The 17,126-nt window shown below is 36.7% G+C and overlaps 1 protein-coding gene across 1 annotated transcript in view; it reads left to right on the plus strand.

Moving 5' to 3' along the window:
- Positions 1-13,488, plus strand: part of PCNX1 (pecanex 1) — a 213,885-nt gene extending 200,397 nt beyond the window's left edge. The window contains 6 exon segments of the mRNA XM_017882758.1: positions 99-329; positions 1,529-1,803; positions 3,397-3,602; positions 6,752-7,194; positions 7,597-7,737; positions 7,938-13,488. Of these exon segments, the coding sequence (XP_017738247.1) occupies positions 99-329; positions 1,529-1,803; positions 3,397-3,602; positions 6,752-7,194; positions 7,597-7,737; positions 7,938-8,078 (1,437 nt within the window). The 3' untranslated portion in view covers positions 8,079-13,488.
- The last annotated feature ends 3,638 nt before the right edge of the window (positions 13,489-17,126 follow it).

Consider the following 17,126-nt stretch of genomic DNA (forward strand, 5'->3'; position numbering starts at 1 on the left):
ATTAAACTAGTTTTTAAGAACTTTCACTTAGTAACTGTAGAAGTTATCCGTTCTCTTATTTTCCTTTAAAAATTTATATGTTTTTTTTTTGTATTTAGGATCATTTTACTTCTCCAGATGAATATGATGACCCTACTGTGCTGTATGAAGCCATAGTATCTCATGAGAAAAACCTCGTAATAGCCCATGAAGGGGACCCTGCGTGGCGGAGTGCAGTACTTGCCAACTCTCCCTCCTTGCTTGCTCTGCGGCATGTCATGGATGATGGCACCAATGAGTATAAAATCATCATGCTTAACAGACGCTACCTGAGCTTCAGGGTCATTAAAGTAAGTGTTTGAGGTATTTATTTGTGTCCAGAAATTAAAAGTTGAATAACTTGATTTGAACTTTTATTTTTTATTTTTATTTTTTTTTAAGACAGAATCTCACTTTGTGGCCCAGGCTGGAATGCAGTGGCATGATCATGACTAACTGCAGGCTCTTGACCTCCCTTGGCTCAGGTGATCCTCCACCTCAGCCTATCGAGAAGCTGGGACTACAGGCATGCACCACCATGTTCAGCTAATTTTTGTGTTTTTTGTAGAGATGAGGTTTTGCCATGTTGCCCAGGCTGGTCTCACACTTCTGGGCTCAAGTGATCCACCTGACTCAGCCTCCCAAAGCTGTACAATTACAGGTGTGAGCCACCGCACCCAGCCTTTATGTAAACTTTTAAAAAGTGATTTAAAGTTTTTTCACAGAAAATAAATCTAATAACCATATTACATTAGTCTTTCTTGTTTATGACCACTTGATTTGACTTATTTTTTTCAGTACTTTATTCTGTCCTCTGAAAGTTTCTCATGTGCCATAAAGCCTTCACATTTTTGGTTATTTCAGTTTTCACAGTCTTTTATCCATTAAATGGCAGGTCTTGTATCTTTTATATATGCAATTTGAGTAGCATTTCTTTTTAAAAAGTCAGCACTATATTGCTAATGTAATATGATTCCTAGGTTGCAAAATGATAGCATACCATGTACTTAATAGAGATCCGAAGTTAAATAGTTCATTCTAACTTTTCCTTGTTTGTTTTTTTTAAACATCTCAGGGCTTTAAGACATTTAATTTCTGAAATTTTGATAGTTTATAGTTATTTATTTTTTAAATTTACATTAATCAACCCACAAATGTCATAAACATTGTTTCAACTCTAAATATTATCTCTCATTTCTATAAAAGATATCTATTGTCCTATTTATCAGTGCTCTGCCAATTTAAAAAACTAAATTGACTTCATTTTACTTGATACTTTAAAGGCAGAGCATGAAGAAAGAGCTCTGTAGATACTTATTATTTAGCAATCTGCTAATGACAAAGGGAAATTGATTACCTCCTATTTAAACGTCACCTACTTATATTTGTTCCCTGCTTTTCACAACTGGTTATCATAATGTCTTTTGTATTCCTCCCATTTCTGCTCTTCTGTTTCTGTGAATTTTATTCTTGGCCCCTTAACCTAATTCCCTTGTGTTCTGGTTTTCAGGTGAATAAGGAATGTGTCCGAGGTCTTTGGGCAGGGCAACAGCAGGAGCTTGTTTTTCTGCGTAACCGTAACCCAGAGAGAGGTAGCATCCAAAATGCAAAGCAAGCCCTGAGAAACATGATAAACTCATCCTGTGATCAACCTATTGGCTACCCAATCTTTGTCTCACCCCTGACAACTTCTTACTCTGACAGCCACGAACAGCTTAAAGACATTCTTGGGGGTCCTATCAGCTTGGGAAATATCAGGAACTTCATAGTGTCAACCTGGCACAGGTGAGCCAAGGGGTTGCATTATGCAGTGCTGGTGTATTCCTGACCCTGTTAATCTAGGCAGTGTGCACCACCTGGGAAGCTTGTAGAAAAAGGTACAGATGCCATGGTACAATATGAACCCATTATTTCTGAACTTCAAGAAGTAGAATCTGAGCATTCTTACCTTCAGAATCTTATTAGGTAAATATGATGTATAACTGTGGTTTAAGAACCATTGCTCTGTTACTTGGTAGAATCTTGGAAAATTCCCTTTATTTGTTTAATTTTTTTTAACTTTCTATTGTATATTGCCACTATTAGAATATTTGGATATTTGTTCTATACAAACGGGAAATTAAGAGAAAAACATAACATGCAAGTTGATTACTTTTTCTGATTTACCGTTCTGTTCCAACACTAGGGGGAGCACTCTGTACACATTGAGACTTGATGGCAATGCAGAGATACTACTGCCTTTTTAACAATACATTCTCACTCAGATCTGAAATCTACAGTGTTTTCAGATATTCACATGATGTTTTTTCTCTGTCTTTTGTCTAGTAAATTATGATGTCTGGTATAGGAACATCATAGTTTGGATGATGAAGAAATATTGCAGAACATAAGCGTTGTTCAGATTCTTAAATATAGCTTAAGAAAACTAAATCTGGCAGTTAAATTAGCAAACTCTCAAATGTTCAATCCCTGCCCAAACAGAAGGCACAATATAAGCCAGGGGAGTGTTCAAAGAAATTTTCTTTCCAAAAAAGATCTAATATGCTGGAATTACCTTAAAGAGATTCTTTCCCCCTAAGACAAATGCCATAGAGATGGAGTGCCCAATTGTCCTTGTTTGCTTAATCACTCTCCATTTTTTAAAAATAGGAAAAAATGATTTCAGCACCTCTCTTCAAGTGCAGTATATTAACAGTATAAATGAATTAGGTTTTCAGGGGTTACATACTTCAGAGTCACTGAACAGACATTGGCACTGGTAAGAATTCTGTTTCCAGGCCTGGCGCAGTGGCTCACGCCTGTAATCCCAGCACTTTGGGAGGCTGAGGCGGGCAGATCACAAGGTCAAGAGATCGAGACCATCCTGGCTAACATGATGAAATACCATCTCTATTAAAAATACAAAAATTAGCTGGGCGTGGTAGCGGGCACCTCTAGTTCCAGCTACTCGGGAGGCTGAGGCAGGAGAATCGTTTGAACTGGGAGGTGGAGGTTGCAGTGAGCCGAGATTGCACCACTGCACTCCAGCCTGGTGACAGAGCAAGACTCCGTCCGTCCCCCCCCCAAAAAAAAAAACTCCATTTTCAGCTATGATCTTAATGGTACAACTGAGTTATATACAGTTCTTTATTATGGTGCAGGACAGATAATAGAGTTTATAAAAGATTTGAGGCAGTGAATATGATGGGTATAGTTCTTAATTAAGCCATTCTTTGAAAACGTAATGAGTTTTTTTGTTCCTAATATTGATTGCACCATAAAGACTTTAAAAGGTGAACATTAGTAGCATTAGCAGTTCAGAATAGCTGGAAAAAGAATAAAATACCCATTTTGAAGTGATCTTGGGATAATGGTTCCTACTTTGGTATTTGTTCCTAGGCTTAGGAAAGGTTGCGGAGCTGGATGTAACAGTGGTGGCAATATTGAAGATTCTGATACTGGAGGCGGGACTTCCTGCACTGGTAACAATGCAACTACTGCCAATGATCCCCACAGCAACGTGTCCCAGGGAAGCACTGGAAATCCTGGGCAGGGATCAGGAACTGGACTCCATCCACCTGTCATATCTTATCCTCCAACACTAGGTAATATGAAACAAATTTATATGTCTAATGTTAGCTTCTTAGCCATACAGGCTGGTTAGTATATATATGTGATCTACTTGGAAATTCAGAAATAGAATTTTTTTTTTGAGATGGAGTCTTGCTCTGGTGCCCAGCTGGAGTGCAGTGGCACAATCTCGGCCCGCTGCAAGCTCTGCCTCCTAGGTTCACGCCATTCTCCTGCCTCAGCCTCCCGAGTAGCTTGAACTACAGGCGCCCGCTACCATGCCCAGCTAATTTTTTGAATTTTAATAGAGACAGGGTTTCACCGTGTTAGCCAGGATGGTCTCGATCTCCTGATCTCGTGATCCGCCCGCTTCGGCCTCCCAAAGTGCTGGGATTACAGGCATGAGCCACCACGCCTGGCCCAGAAATAGAATTTTTTTTATTCCAAGTTGTACATTATTCCATTTGTTCATACTATTTTGTATATATAAAAATATGTATTTATTTGTATATGTACTTTTAAAATGATAATTCAATGTAAACATTTTAGTATATTAAGGATTCTTTGAAAATATAATTTTTATTTTTATTTTTTGAGACGGAGTCTCACTCTGTTGCCCAGGCTGGAGTGCAGTGGTACGATCTCGGCTCACTGCAGGCTCCGCCTCCTGGGTTCACACCATTCTCCTGCCTCAGCCTCCTGAGTAGCTGGGCCTACAGGTGCATGCCAGGCCTACATGTGCATGCCACCACACCCAGCTAATTTTTTTTTTTTTTGTATTTTTAGTAGAGACGGGGTTTCAACATGTTAGCCAGAATAGTCTCGGTCTCCTGACCTTGTGATCTGCCCGCCTTGGCCTCCCAAAGTACTGAGATTACAGGCATGAGCCACCACGCCCAGCTGAAAATACAATTTTTAAAAGCTAACAATATTTAACTATTATAATTAACTTCTCCCCTGTTGGACAATGACTTGGTTTTTCTTCTAACATAATGTTGTAATAATCTTTGTATATAAGTCTTTGTAATCATTTATTATTTTCATAGGTCAAAGACTTTAAAAATGAAATCACTAGGCCAAAGCTTATGAGAATAAGACTCTTGATATATAATGCCAAAAATCTTTCCAGAAAGGTTTTGAGGTTTTGTTTTTGTTTTTAACCATAGTGGAGACCGCTGAGACCTTATTCCTTCTGGCACACCAGGTGGATTGTAGATCTCATGTCAAAAGGGCAATTAATAAAAGCATGACCCTTTGAGGGCCCCTAGGGACGGCAGGGATAGCAGTTTTCTTATTAGCACATAAAAAGTAGCTAATGACAAAATAAATGATTAAGTAAAGTTTGAAGATTGTCAATTCCTGGCCTCTGGCTCCTTGCTTTCTCGCAGGCTTGGCTCCAGGGTGGCAGGAGAAGGGTGGTCTTTATTTTATTCTTTTTAATTTGCATTACTCTGTTACTAAAGAATGGAAAGTTTTTAATGAATTTATCAGCAGCTCTCTTTCTAAAGTGGCCTAGTTACATCTTTTGCCTATTTTTCTATATTGGTTTAACCTTTTTCTTATTGATTGTGTGTTTTATATTCTGGATTTGAGCTCTTTCAGTTTCTGTACCGACAAATATCTTTCCCATGCTGTCCTTGTCTTTTCATTCTCACCTAGCTGTGAAGAGTTACTCTGCCTTCTTCTGATGAGAAGTCCTTAATTTTAGTGAAAACAACCTTACTAATCATTTATTTGTCATTAGTACTTTTATGTCCTAATTAAGAAAATTTTCCCTGTCCCTAGGCCCTCAAAGTATGCTTTTATTAATTTCCCTTTGACATGAGATCTGCAATACACCTGGTGTGCAGAAGGAATAAGGTCTCAACTGTCTCCATATGGCTGGGCAGTTGATCCCGACTGCCCCCCTGACTGCTTCACATGAATCAGATAAAGTTCTAAGACATTTACTTAAATTTAAAGACATTTATTAAATTTAAATATATATTCCAATGGGATTCAAGTGAAGGGACCTGTTAGATCAACATTTTGGATGTTCTTTTTTTGCTTCTGAGTGAAAACCTAAAACTTTCAGTGTTCTTTAAATGTACTTTTGTTCTTACCTTGATGAGCTCTTTTCTTTTCAGGTAAAAGTACATGTAACTATGTTTTCAATGTAATTAATTTTACATTACTCTTATGAGTCAAGAAAAAGACAAGTCTGAAGAATCATATCAAGCCACTTGAAAAAGGCAGAAGAACCTGCTTTTCAGTGCCACTGATCATTCCTATTTAGTAGTGCATGGTATTCACTGTCTCTCTATAGGCAGTGTAGCTTTTCCTTGGTAGAAGTTGAAAGGGCAGTAATACTATACTTTGAAAAATAGTAGTTATAGAGCTTGCCACATAGTAGGGCCTTAATAAATATTTCTCTTTTTTAGTTGGCAAAAATTATATATATTTATGGTATACAACATCATGTTTTGATATGTGAATATATTGTGAAATGATTAAATTAAGCTAGTTAACATATCCATCACTTCATATACTTATTTCTTTGTGGTAAGAACATTTTAGAGCTACTCAGCAATTTTGAAGCATACAACACATTATTATTAACTCTAGTCCCCAGGCTGTACAGTAGACCTCCAGAGCTTGTTCCTCTTGACTTACTGGAATTTTGATCCTTTGATCAACACCTCCTCTTCCCCAGCCCCTGGCAACCACCATTCTGCTCTCTGCTTCTGTGAGTTTGGGTTTTTCAGATTCCACAAGTGAGATAATGCAGTATTTCTTAGTAAATCCTTCTGACCTTCTCATTTCTGTGAGATATTTCATTTCTGATATATTATGGAAGTATTCTTGTTCTTTTAAAATATTTCTGTGAAACGTATTTTAGGATTTATTCCAACCTTAAGTCCTGATATTTGCTGTAAAATATTTAATTATTAATTATGTCTTTCGTATGCCCCAGAATTTGAACTTTAAAAAACTTTAGCAAATAAAAAATATATTACAAAAACCACAGAAGAAAACAGATCTCAGATACATATTTCTTTTCTTAACTTTAAAAGTTTTAGGCATAAACATTAAATTCTATCAATTCACCAATTAATTGCTTAGGGGAAAAAGTCTTAGAAGCTGCAAAAAAGTATTGTGTCTGAGTCATTCTACTTTGAGTGAGTGCTGCTGTTTCTCTTCCTAGGCACTAGCCACAGCTCTCACTCTGTGCAATTGGGCCTGGTCAGGCAGTCTCCTGCCCGGGCCTCAGTAGCCAGCCAGTCTTCCTACTGCTACAGCAGCCGGCATTCATCCCTCCGGATGTCCACCACTGGGTTTGTGCCTTGTCGGCGCTCTTCCACTAGTCAGATATCGCTTCGAAACTTGCCATCATCCATCCAATCCCGACTGTCGATGGTGAACCAAATGGAACCCTCAGGTCAGAGCGGCCTGGCCTGTGTGCAACACGGCCTCCCTTCCTCCAGCAGCTCCAGCCAAAGCATCCCAGCCTGCAAACATCACACTCTCGTGGGCTTTCTTGCAACAGAGGGAGGTCAGAGCAGTGCCACTGATGCACAGCCAGGCAACACCTTAAGTCCTGCCAATAATTCACACGCCAGAAAGGGAGAAGTGATTTACAGAGTCCAAGTAAGTAAGCCCAGAGGTGGTCTTGTGCTGTTTTTGTTGCTTATTTGTTTTTATTTCTTATTTGTTGAATGAAGGACTCTTGTGAAAACACACCTTATCTCACTTTGTCTCAAGACTAGAATATTTTGAATGTTGGGGAAAATTGCTTCAAACTTAAAAGCTGAAAGCAAATGGTTTTTGTGGTGGTGATACATGTTCCTTGTTCAGCCATTGTCACATGGCCATTGCAGAGACTGAAAAGAATTCAAGAGGTAGCTCTTAAGACTTTTTTTTTATTTCATTATAGGAATTTAAAAAATAACTTGAGACACAGAGTCCTGTGAAAACATTTTGTTTGAGATTATGTAATTTTTCATCATCAAGAAAAAAAAAGAATTGGAAATGTTTTTATTTACCATGTAGATTGTAGATCCCAGTCAAATTCTGGAAGGGATCAACCTATCTAAAAGGAAAGAGCTACAGTGGCCTGATGAAGGACTTCGGTTAAAAGCTGGGAGAAATAGCTGGAAAGACTGGAGTCCGCAGGAGGGCATGGAAGGCCATGTAAGTTCTTTTACAAGCTAGCAGTCTCGGGCTCTGCCTTTTTTGAAGTCCGCCTCACTTGGATGCATGGTTTTAGCTGATTTATACTTATGTATAATTTTCAGACAAAATTGCTACTACTAATCCTAGGTAGGGGTAAGAGTTGGTGAGTATATTCCAGGTCTCCAGCACTAACTTCTTGTTTTATTCTAAATCATTAGGTGATTCACCGATGGGTGCCTTGCAGCAGAGATCCAGGTACTAGATCCCACATCGACAAGGCAGTACTTCTGGTCCAGATTGATGATAAATATGTGACTGTAATTGAAACTGGGGTACTAGAACTTGGGGCTGAAGTGTGAGCCAGTGTTTTATAAAGACATTTCTTTTTCCCTCTCAATTCCAAGGCATTGGAAAAAGAGAGGAGCGAGCAGAAGATGCCTGCAAGTATCACTTTGATCCTATGTGGGAGAGACTGAAAACAGAATGAGCTTGGTTAAGCGCCTCTTCTTTGCCCCTCACCCTGACTCCTGTCACTCTCTCCATCCCCAAATAAAGCTGAAATATTTTTTTAAGTTAGCTGCCGAGAAAACATTTTGCATGAAGGATAAAGTTCTGTTAAAATACATCCTTAAAAAAAGTTTTTCCTACGCATTGCCTATGCTTTAAATCAACAAACTCTTCATTTCTAAACTATGATCTCATATTTTATAATTTCTTTGCCAAAATAATTGCCATGTTTTGTCATAGAACATGAAATTCATTTACCTTAATTTTAAAACAGACCAGTGTAGAAATGTTCCGTTTGACCTATAGCAGTATAAAAGTTTAATGTACAGTGAAAGAGACTATGAACAGACATAGATTTATCTTATTCCTTGAGCGCTAAAAACTTTAATGAAAAAACTGCACTAATTTTTTACAGCAATGCACTAAAGTCTGAGATTTCTCAGAACATTTATTTATATATAAAAATAAAATACCATTATTTAAATTGCCTTTGGGATTAGCCCCTTCCCTTTCCTTATAAACATAGGTAGCAGGAACTGTGCTGCCCATTTTTCTGTTAGTAGTGTGTGCTTCATGCCAGGACATTGGATATTTTCTTTAAAGTGAATATGGAATCTCAAGATATACATAGCTTCATCATTGACATTGCCCAGAGCCAATAGTCAGCGGATCGGTCGTGTGAACACCACTGCCAGCTCCTGTGTCTACATCTCAGAGGAGCCCATGTGCTCTGCTTCTCTCCACCAGGGCAAGCTCTGCTGGGCGTGCTTCTGGGAAGAAAACACTTTTATTTAAGAAGCAGATAAATGTCCAGGAATTTAAAGAAAGGCTTGATTGCCTTTTATTTATGAGTTTCTAGCTCTTGAAGTTATTCACATGCAGTTCAGTTAATCAAGTAAAATTTTTTTCAAATAAAATTATCCAAATGGTGCAGTTACTGTTATTAAATCCTTCTTTAATAATTTTGCTTTTATTTTCCCCTCTTTTCTGTTACTTGAATTTTATTTCTTGTAATTTATAGTGTGTAGCTGTAAATTGAAATATTTATAACTGTGAAATTGACTTAATTCATATGTTGTGTCATAACTTAAATTTTATTTTTTTTTAAAGTGTATATTCAGGGAAATATATTATTCATATTTACAATTGGGCGATATGGGAACTTCAATTTAGATTTAATTTGCAACTTCTAGCATTTTTTTAAATCCTTGATAAAATTTTCCCTTTTGGTGTGAAATTCCAAAGAAAATTGTACATCTCCTCTGAGCATTTAGGAGCAGCCATCTTTCTACCCCTTGTGAACAGAACATTGAAAGAAACAGGTAAAATTAATTTTAATGACACATTTTGTTTAATCCAGTATAGTCAGAGTATTACTATTTCATCATAGGTCATTAGCCATATTTCAAGTACTCAGTAGCTACATGTAAGTAGTGGTTACTCTATTAGACAGTACAGATTTAAAGTATCTTTTGTGGAGGTGACAGAAGAGAGAAGCTGTTTTTCCTACTAATTCTGATGTAGATCTCACATTATAGCATAACATTACAGTAGAAAGAATGAAAACTAAGAAAGTAAATAGTGAACATACAAATCTTACTACATTTCCACTTTAAAACCTATTTATTTTCCTTTTTTCTAATTTTAAACTTCTGTGGTCATCCAGAACCTAATGTGCCTTGTGTTGACATTTCCATAGACTTCACACTTCACAAAATTTACTGTTTAAAAATACTTGCGAAATGATTTACTGAACCTTTATACAAAGGTACCCTTTCTAAATTGACCATTTAAAATGTGTTTTCTGATACTGTCATTATATTCTGCATTTGCCTCATTTTGGCAGATCTACAGTATGCCATCGAAGTTTAGTGTTGTTTTCGGTTTTGGAGGGTTTTTTTCTGAAACTGAATTTATAATCTATTTCTCTATATACGTATATTTTTAAAATCTTCTGAAAGGAACTATGTTCCCTGCTGCTTGTTCCCTTTCTGAAGTGAATATGATCTTTTCATGGTCATTGCCTAGATAAGAGATAAGTAGAGCCTTTTCAATCTTAGATGGAAGATAATTCATTTTCCCACACAGAAAAAAATCTGACCTTTACATGATTTAATCAGAAGGGCTAGAATGTTTTAATTTCTAGCCCCTCCTCCAAAAAAAAATTTAAACACATCACATACTCTGAAAAGTCAGATTTCAAATGCAAGACTAGATTTTATATGGAACATATATGTTGGGTTTTGATTTTGGGTAACAATTGATATATATTTTTCTCAAAACAAGTTGAATTTTGTTAACATATAATTCTTTAGTGAGTTTATAAATTAGGAACCTGAGAGAAGCCCTGTTGTTTTCTTAAGAGTCTAAAGCCGACAATCTTTTAAAATCATAATACTTTTCTAGTAATTGCATCGGGGAAATGGTGATAATGGAAGAAAGATTCATTTCTTAAGAATAATTTGATCTAAATTATTATATGGAAATAAACATACTTGCGTTAACTAAATTGATCATAAATTCTTGTTCCTGCCTCACCCCTCACCCCCCAGAGAATAGTAAGTGACTCGTTTAGATTCTCTGCCTCTTTTCAGTTATGTACAAGACTTCAGCATACATTAATGTCTTTAGCTTATAAATTGCCAATGCTTTGATTTCCATAATTTGAAAGTTAAAAGATGTAACTAAAATACTAGCTTTTTTATTCATTTCCTTTTAATGGAATTGTACGATTGAAATCTTTGTTTTATCTTGTTTAATTCTTCTCCCGCCTCCTCTTTTGAGAGAAAGGTAATCATGGAATGAGTTATAAATTGTTGCCTTTTTTTCCTTTATTTCTTTCATTCAGTGGCAAAAAACATTTTTTAACTCCTAACTAAGCTTTTGGTTAATCTTCCAACTTATACCTTGGTATGAACTCTCTTTTTCACCAGTTTCAACACTGGATAAAACTTTAATGTTGACTTTTGGTAAAGAACTTTAATTTTTCCAAGAATCTAGATTAACATAAGATGTTGATATTTAAGGAACTTGGAAGAGTAAGTGGTGAGGCTGTATGTATATTTTTTAAGAGATTACCTTTTAGGAAATGAGTGGACAAACTTAACCAGTGTTCTGCCTTCTTTGACTTTGTTACTGGAGGATGATAATCTATTTCTATTAGATTTGAAGTATTTTGGAAAATATTTCAAGTATATCTGAAATACTTCTAATTATTAAAACAGAAGTAGTCAGACAATGTTTGTATCCTAAGTGAGATGTGGAAAATTACTCTGTATACTAAATATCAGGCAATGAAAATATAAGTTTTTGTGCAGGAAACCCATTAAGAAGATGTGTTTTCTTTCTGAATGAGTTTATTTTTCGATCACATACCAAAATATAAAACTCAGCCTCACATTTTTCAGCAAGGTTAGCTTAGCCTTGATAAATTCCTCTGTGCTTCTGAGTAGCATCCTTCTGCCTCTGCTTAGCAGCTCTGCATTTGGTGGATTGCTGTTGTGAGTCATTCATCCAGCACTGGGCCTTTTAAGCTGAAGATTCACCCAGTGTCTAAAAATGTCCTTTTCGTATAGTTAGCTTTCAAGCATCTTTCCGCCTAAATAAATATGTGACTTGAGAAAAAGGTAATAATGATTTTGTCAGAATTCTTTGAACTTGTATTTACTAGCTACTTAACTATAAACTGCTGTCCAGATTGTTAATTTCATGTATATTTATTTTAATTAATTTTTCATGAACATGGACAAAGCCTTTTCTGGGGTGTGTGTTTGTTTGTTTTTTTTTTAAGTCCTCATTATTCACTTGTATTCCTTTTCTGTGTAATGTAATCATATAAAGTTACTTTGGAAACAGACCCAGTTAATTTTCTCTTTTGATAGGATACATGGTTTAGATAAGGTATAAAATGTCCCTTTTTATTCTAGAGGCTTTTCCTTTAATTCAAAGATTAGTGGAGAGAGTAACATCAGTCAAGCCTTATGTGGTACATGGAACTTGCTAATGGACTTTAGACATTCTGTTTCAGTCTTATGTGAATATTGCTTTATTGGTGTTGAGAAAGAAGAAAATTAGATACTACCATGCATTGGGACAGCATAATTCTAATATTGCATTGAATGTGGCTTTTAAAATAAGTATTAAAAGCCAATCCTTTTCTTCATTTATCTTTTTTTCTTAATTTGGTCGATAGACACCCAGTCCGTCTTATTTTTACTTGTTAAATGTCTAGGAAGAATTGCAATTGGAAAGGAATTAATTATTATACAAATAAATCAGGTAGGATATGAGTGGAGTAAGTGCTTGAAACAGAAGTATATTTTCTTCTTTGAATCACCTCACCAGAGTCATCTGTCAAGAATTATGTATAACAATTTATCTTTATTGCCTACAAGCCACATACTCTTTCTGAATTAAGATAAATAACTTCTATTTGTGAGTTGAACTTCATTATCTGCCATTTTGTGGAATCAACCTCACATTGTTTGGTGGAACTAGAGCTGATCGTCACCACAAAGTTATATGACAACTCTGTTCTAAGACTTATACCTATTATATAGGGTTACACCTTTTTTCTTATGCCTCAGCTCTGTACCTGACAATTTATGATTCAGTGGAGCCAAGCTAGAAAGGAACAAAGGTCATCTAACACTGTGATGGGGATGAATTCCTGGGTGTTACCTGCACAATGAGGTGGTGCCCCGGAATTCAGAGCAGAGTAGTAATAGAGCATAAGATGGCTGCTCCAGATGACTCTTGGGTTTAGTGTACTTGTGACTGAACAAGACTTTTTATATATGAAGCTTGATTCTACAACCAAAATAATAGAAATGGGTGGGGGGATCATGTCTGCTTATGCTTTTTAAAAGCTTGTAGTTTAAGTAAAAGTAAAATGTAAAAACTGATTAACCCTATACAAGTCTGGCAATGAGCTCAGCATGAGGAAATGGAAGGAGGAATATTGAAAATGATTCTAGGAAAGTGAACGTAAGAAAGGAAAATGGGTTTTCCTTTTCTGATCATGGCCTCTGGAAAGTTCATGGCCTTTACCAGCATTCAGTATAAACCAGAGATAAGGACATATGTACTTACGTGTGTCTGTGAGTGTGTGTGTGTCTGAGTGTTATTCTGAACAGCTTGTAAATATTGTAGTTGTTTAAAATGGAAAATAAAGGCTGAGTTTTTTTGGCAAATATATTGCATCAAAAATACAGTATTGACAGTGGATAAAACACTGAGGAAATAAATTTTTTTTCATTTTGCCTTCTGTCCATTTTTTGTCAAATTGAGAAAAATTAGAGTACACTATATTAAGTTCTGTATGGCATGTTCACACTTGGTTCTGAAATAATTTTAAACAAGCTTTGGCCTGTAAACATGTGCTTCAGCTTACGATAGATCAAAAGCATACATCATACTTCATGTTAAAAGATAGTCTGTTTCACACTTTTCTTAGTACAGGGTTGTAGTTTGTATCTTCTGAATTTATATGGATGTTACATATTAACAATATTAGATGGAACATGTAGGATAAAAATGTGTGTGTTCAATCACAGACTAAATTACAATACAGAAAATGGAAAGAACATTTGGATTATGGTCTTCAAAATCAGGCAGGTACAAACTTGTTTGGTATATTTGCAATGTGTAATAACCCAGTGGTTTCACATATAATACTTAAAGAAAATGCAAGCTAATTTAAAATGAGAATAGACATATTCTTGATTAAATCACTTATAATCCTTTAATGCATCATTTTAACTATTAGTAAGAACCAGAACCAGCAGGATACAGATTATATGCCTTTTGCATCAGAGTCCAAATAATTTGGTATCTTTCTTCTAGGGTCACAGTGGCATAAAACACATCTTCAAAGAGAAGCATTCCCTGGATAAGTTGCATTCATCATAAAGCCAGAGATTCAAAGGGCTATTGACATGAAATTTAGCTCCCATAAAACTTCTTCCTTATTCTTTTTTTTTTTCTTTTTAAATCCAGATCCTGCACAACCTTATTCTTAAAGTGCAGTTTATGTAAGATTTTTTCTCCTAAAGGATCCAAGAATGTTTTGCTGAACGGTAGCCAATGAATCTTGCCATGTTAGGTGTGTTTTCCCCTGGGGGTAGAGTGAACAGCAACACTTTGTGAAGTTAAGGGCATGACAGAATGGTGGCTTCCTGAGTATTTAATCAGCACTTACATAAAATATTTATTCTCAGTCTGGGCAATAGAGACCCCTTTTCTACAGAGAAATTTGAAAATTAGCCGAGCACGGTCGTGTGTGCCTGTAGTCCCAGCTACTTGGGAGGCTGAGGTGGGAAGATCACTCCGCCAGGAGGCGAAGGTTGCAGTGAGCTGAGATCAAGCCACTGCACTCCAGCGTGGGTGACAAAGCGAGATGCTGTCTCAAAAAAAAAAAAAAAAAAAAAAAAATTCCTCCTCCATATGTGCTTATCCAAGCGACTGAATATAATTAAGCTTCATCCTTGGGAAAATGTAATTTAATGCAAGAGGATCCCTAGGTTGCTTTGCAATTTCTCAAGATAAGCATTAACAGCAAATAACGAGATGAATCTACCTTGTCTGTGAAACTTTTAAAGATTCCGTTCAGTTTCAGTGCCCAGTGAACCATGCCAAAAGGGAAACGTCATCTTTCAGTCCGAGGTTCCTTACTTCTTCTGAGAGCACTGTTTACGGATGCAGAAGCAACTGGCCTATATAAAAATACTCCACATCTCTGGGCTCATCTTAAAGCAAATATTCTTGACCTGTCTTTATCATATAAAGTCGGCATCCCAGGGTAGCACTGAACTTAACCAGATACCCAATAGTGCCTCTCTGTGTTTGTAATAGAGTTGACCCTTGAACAACGCAGAGATTAGGGGTGCCAACACCTGGCACAGTTGAAAATCTGCGTATAACTTTTGACTTCTAGAAAGAGAATTTATTTCAGTGAACAGTTTGCAAACTAGTGAAATGCAGCGTTTGGTGTAAAATGGAGGTACGTCCCAGAGAGCAAAGGGAAGACTGGGGTGTTATTTTTTTATTTTTATTTTTTGAGACGGAGTTTCGCTCTTGTTGCCCAGGCTGGAGTGCAATGGCACGATCTCGGCTCATCACAACCTCTGCCTCCGGATTCAAGCGATTCTCCTGCGTCAACCTCCCGAGTAGCTGGGATTACAGGCATGCACCACCACGCCTGGCTGATTTTTGTATTTTTATTAGAAACGGGGTTTCTCCATGTTGGTCAGGCTGATCTCGAATTCCCCACCTCAAGTGATCTGCCCAGGCAGTCTCCCAAAGTGCTGGGATTACAGGCGTGAGCCCCGCGCCGGGCCCAAGACTGAGGTTTTATAGCAAAAGTTCCTACCCAAGGTTCCCAATCAGGTCCTCTTATGCAAAGGAAGAATTGAAACTTGCTCAGTTCCGATTGGTCAATACAGTGGAGCCTTGATTGGTTGGCTCAGGTGAGCTCTGATAGTTCCAAAGATAAAAAGGTATGGGTTGTCAGGGAACTTAGAGTTTCTGTGTGATCCCAGTCAGCAAATGGCTGCTTGGCTCCATTTTAAATCCAGGGCCAATTAGCCACTTGGGATTCATCTGGAAGAATTCGCTCTTTCAGTTTCACACTATTAATAGCCTACTGTTGATTGAAACTCTTACCAATAAACAGTTGATTGATTGTATGTTATATGTATTATATACTGTATTCTTACAATAATGTAAGCTAGAGAAAAGAAAATGTTAATCATAATATATTTACTATTCAGTAAGTGGAAGTGGATCATCATAAAAGTCTTCATCCTCATCGCCTTCACATTGAATAGGCTGAGGAGAAAGAGGAAGAGTTGGTCTTACTGTCAAGTATGGCAGAGACGGAAGAAAATTCACATGTAAGTTGCCCCATGCAGTTCAAACCTATGTTTTTTAAAGTGTCGGCTGTACTGCTAATGAGTTTACTCAATAATGCACACACACCACTTCTCAGTTGTATACCAATTAATAATACAAATGTTGCAGTGGTAACTCTACAGTGTAGTACAAATGTCTAAGGTACACCTTTGTTTAGAGAAAAATTTGTCTAGCTTGTAAATTTGAGAGACTCCTTTTCTACATTTGCACTATGAAACAGCATTCATTTAAGCAGTGAATTCTATAATGTTAATTTAATTGGGTTGTTAACAATTTCAAGAAAGCAAAAACTTAAAGTTTCTGGAACAGAAAATTGGCTCACTGAAAAATGAAGCTGAGCTTTCAGGATTAGATTATTCATGTTACTTCAGCTCTGTGTATCTGTAATTTTCTCAGCTCCAACCTCTGTGTGCCCGCTTCCTTTTCAGGTGAGAGACAGTTGCCTGTAGTTCTGGGCTGCATTCCACACACATCATCATCCAGAAAGGAAAAAACCACTTCCAGTTACCTTTCTTGAAAGGAAAAACTTCTCCAAAGCTACAGGGTGTTTCTTCTTGCGTCTCATCAATATAACATTTGACATATACAAGATCCTTAATTTATTCCTATGCCCTGGTTTTCTAAGCCAATCACTGGCAAGAGAAATAGACTTGCCATGATTGGCTCTGACAAATTACGCAGTTTTACCGCTGCTTTTGCACAATTATTACAAATGTTAATACAGTTAATAAAAGGGAAGATGATATATTAGTAGTATGATGAAAATAATTTTGACCTCCTTGATTATCTAAGACAGCCTTGAACACTCCCCAAGGACTATAAACTATGCTGTGAGAGTCACTGTTACAAGAATATGTCCATCTCATTTTCGTTTTCAAATTTATTGACATAAAGTAACTCAGTATTTCTGTAACAGCTGTAGATATGTCCCCTTTTTCATTCCTGATACTGCTTATTTTTGCCTTCTCTTGCCTTTTCAAAGAACCAAT

The sequence above is a fragment of the Rhinopithecus bieti genome, unplaced genomic scaffold (assembly GCF_001698545.2).
Source record: "Rhinopithecus bieti isolate Rb0 unplaced genomic scaffold, ASM169854v2 scaffold_13259, whole genome shotgun sequence".
In the NCBI taxonomy this organism is placed as follows: Eukaryota; Metazoa; Chordata; class Mammalia; order Primates; family Cercopithecidae; genus Rhinopithecus; species Rhinopithecus bieti.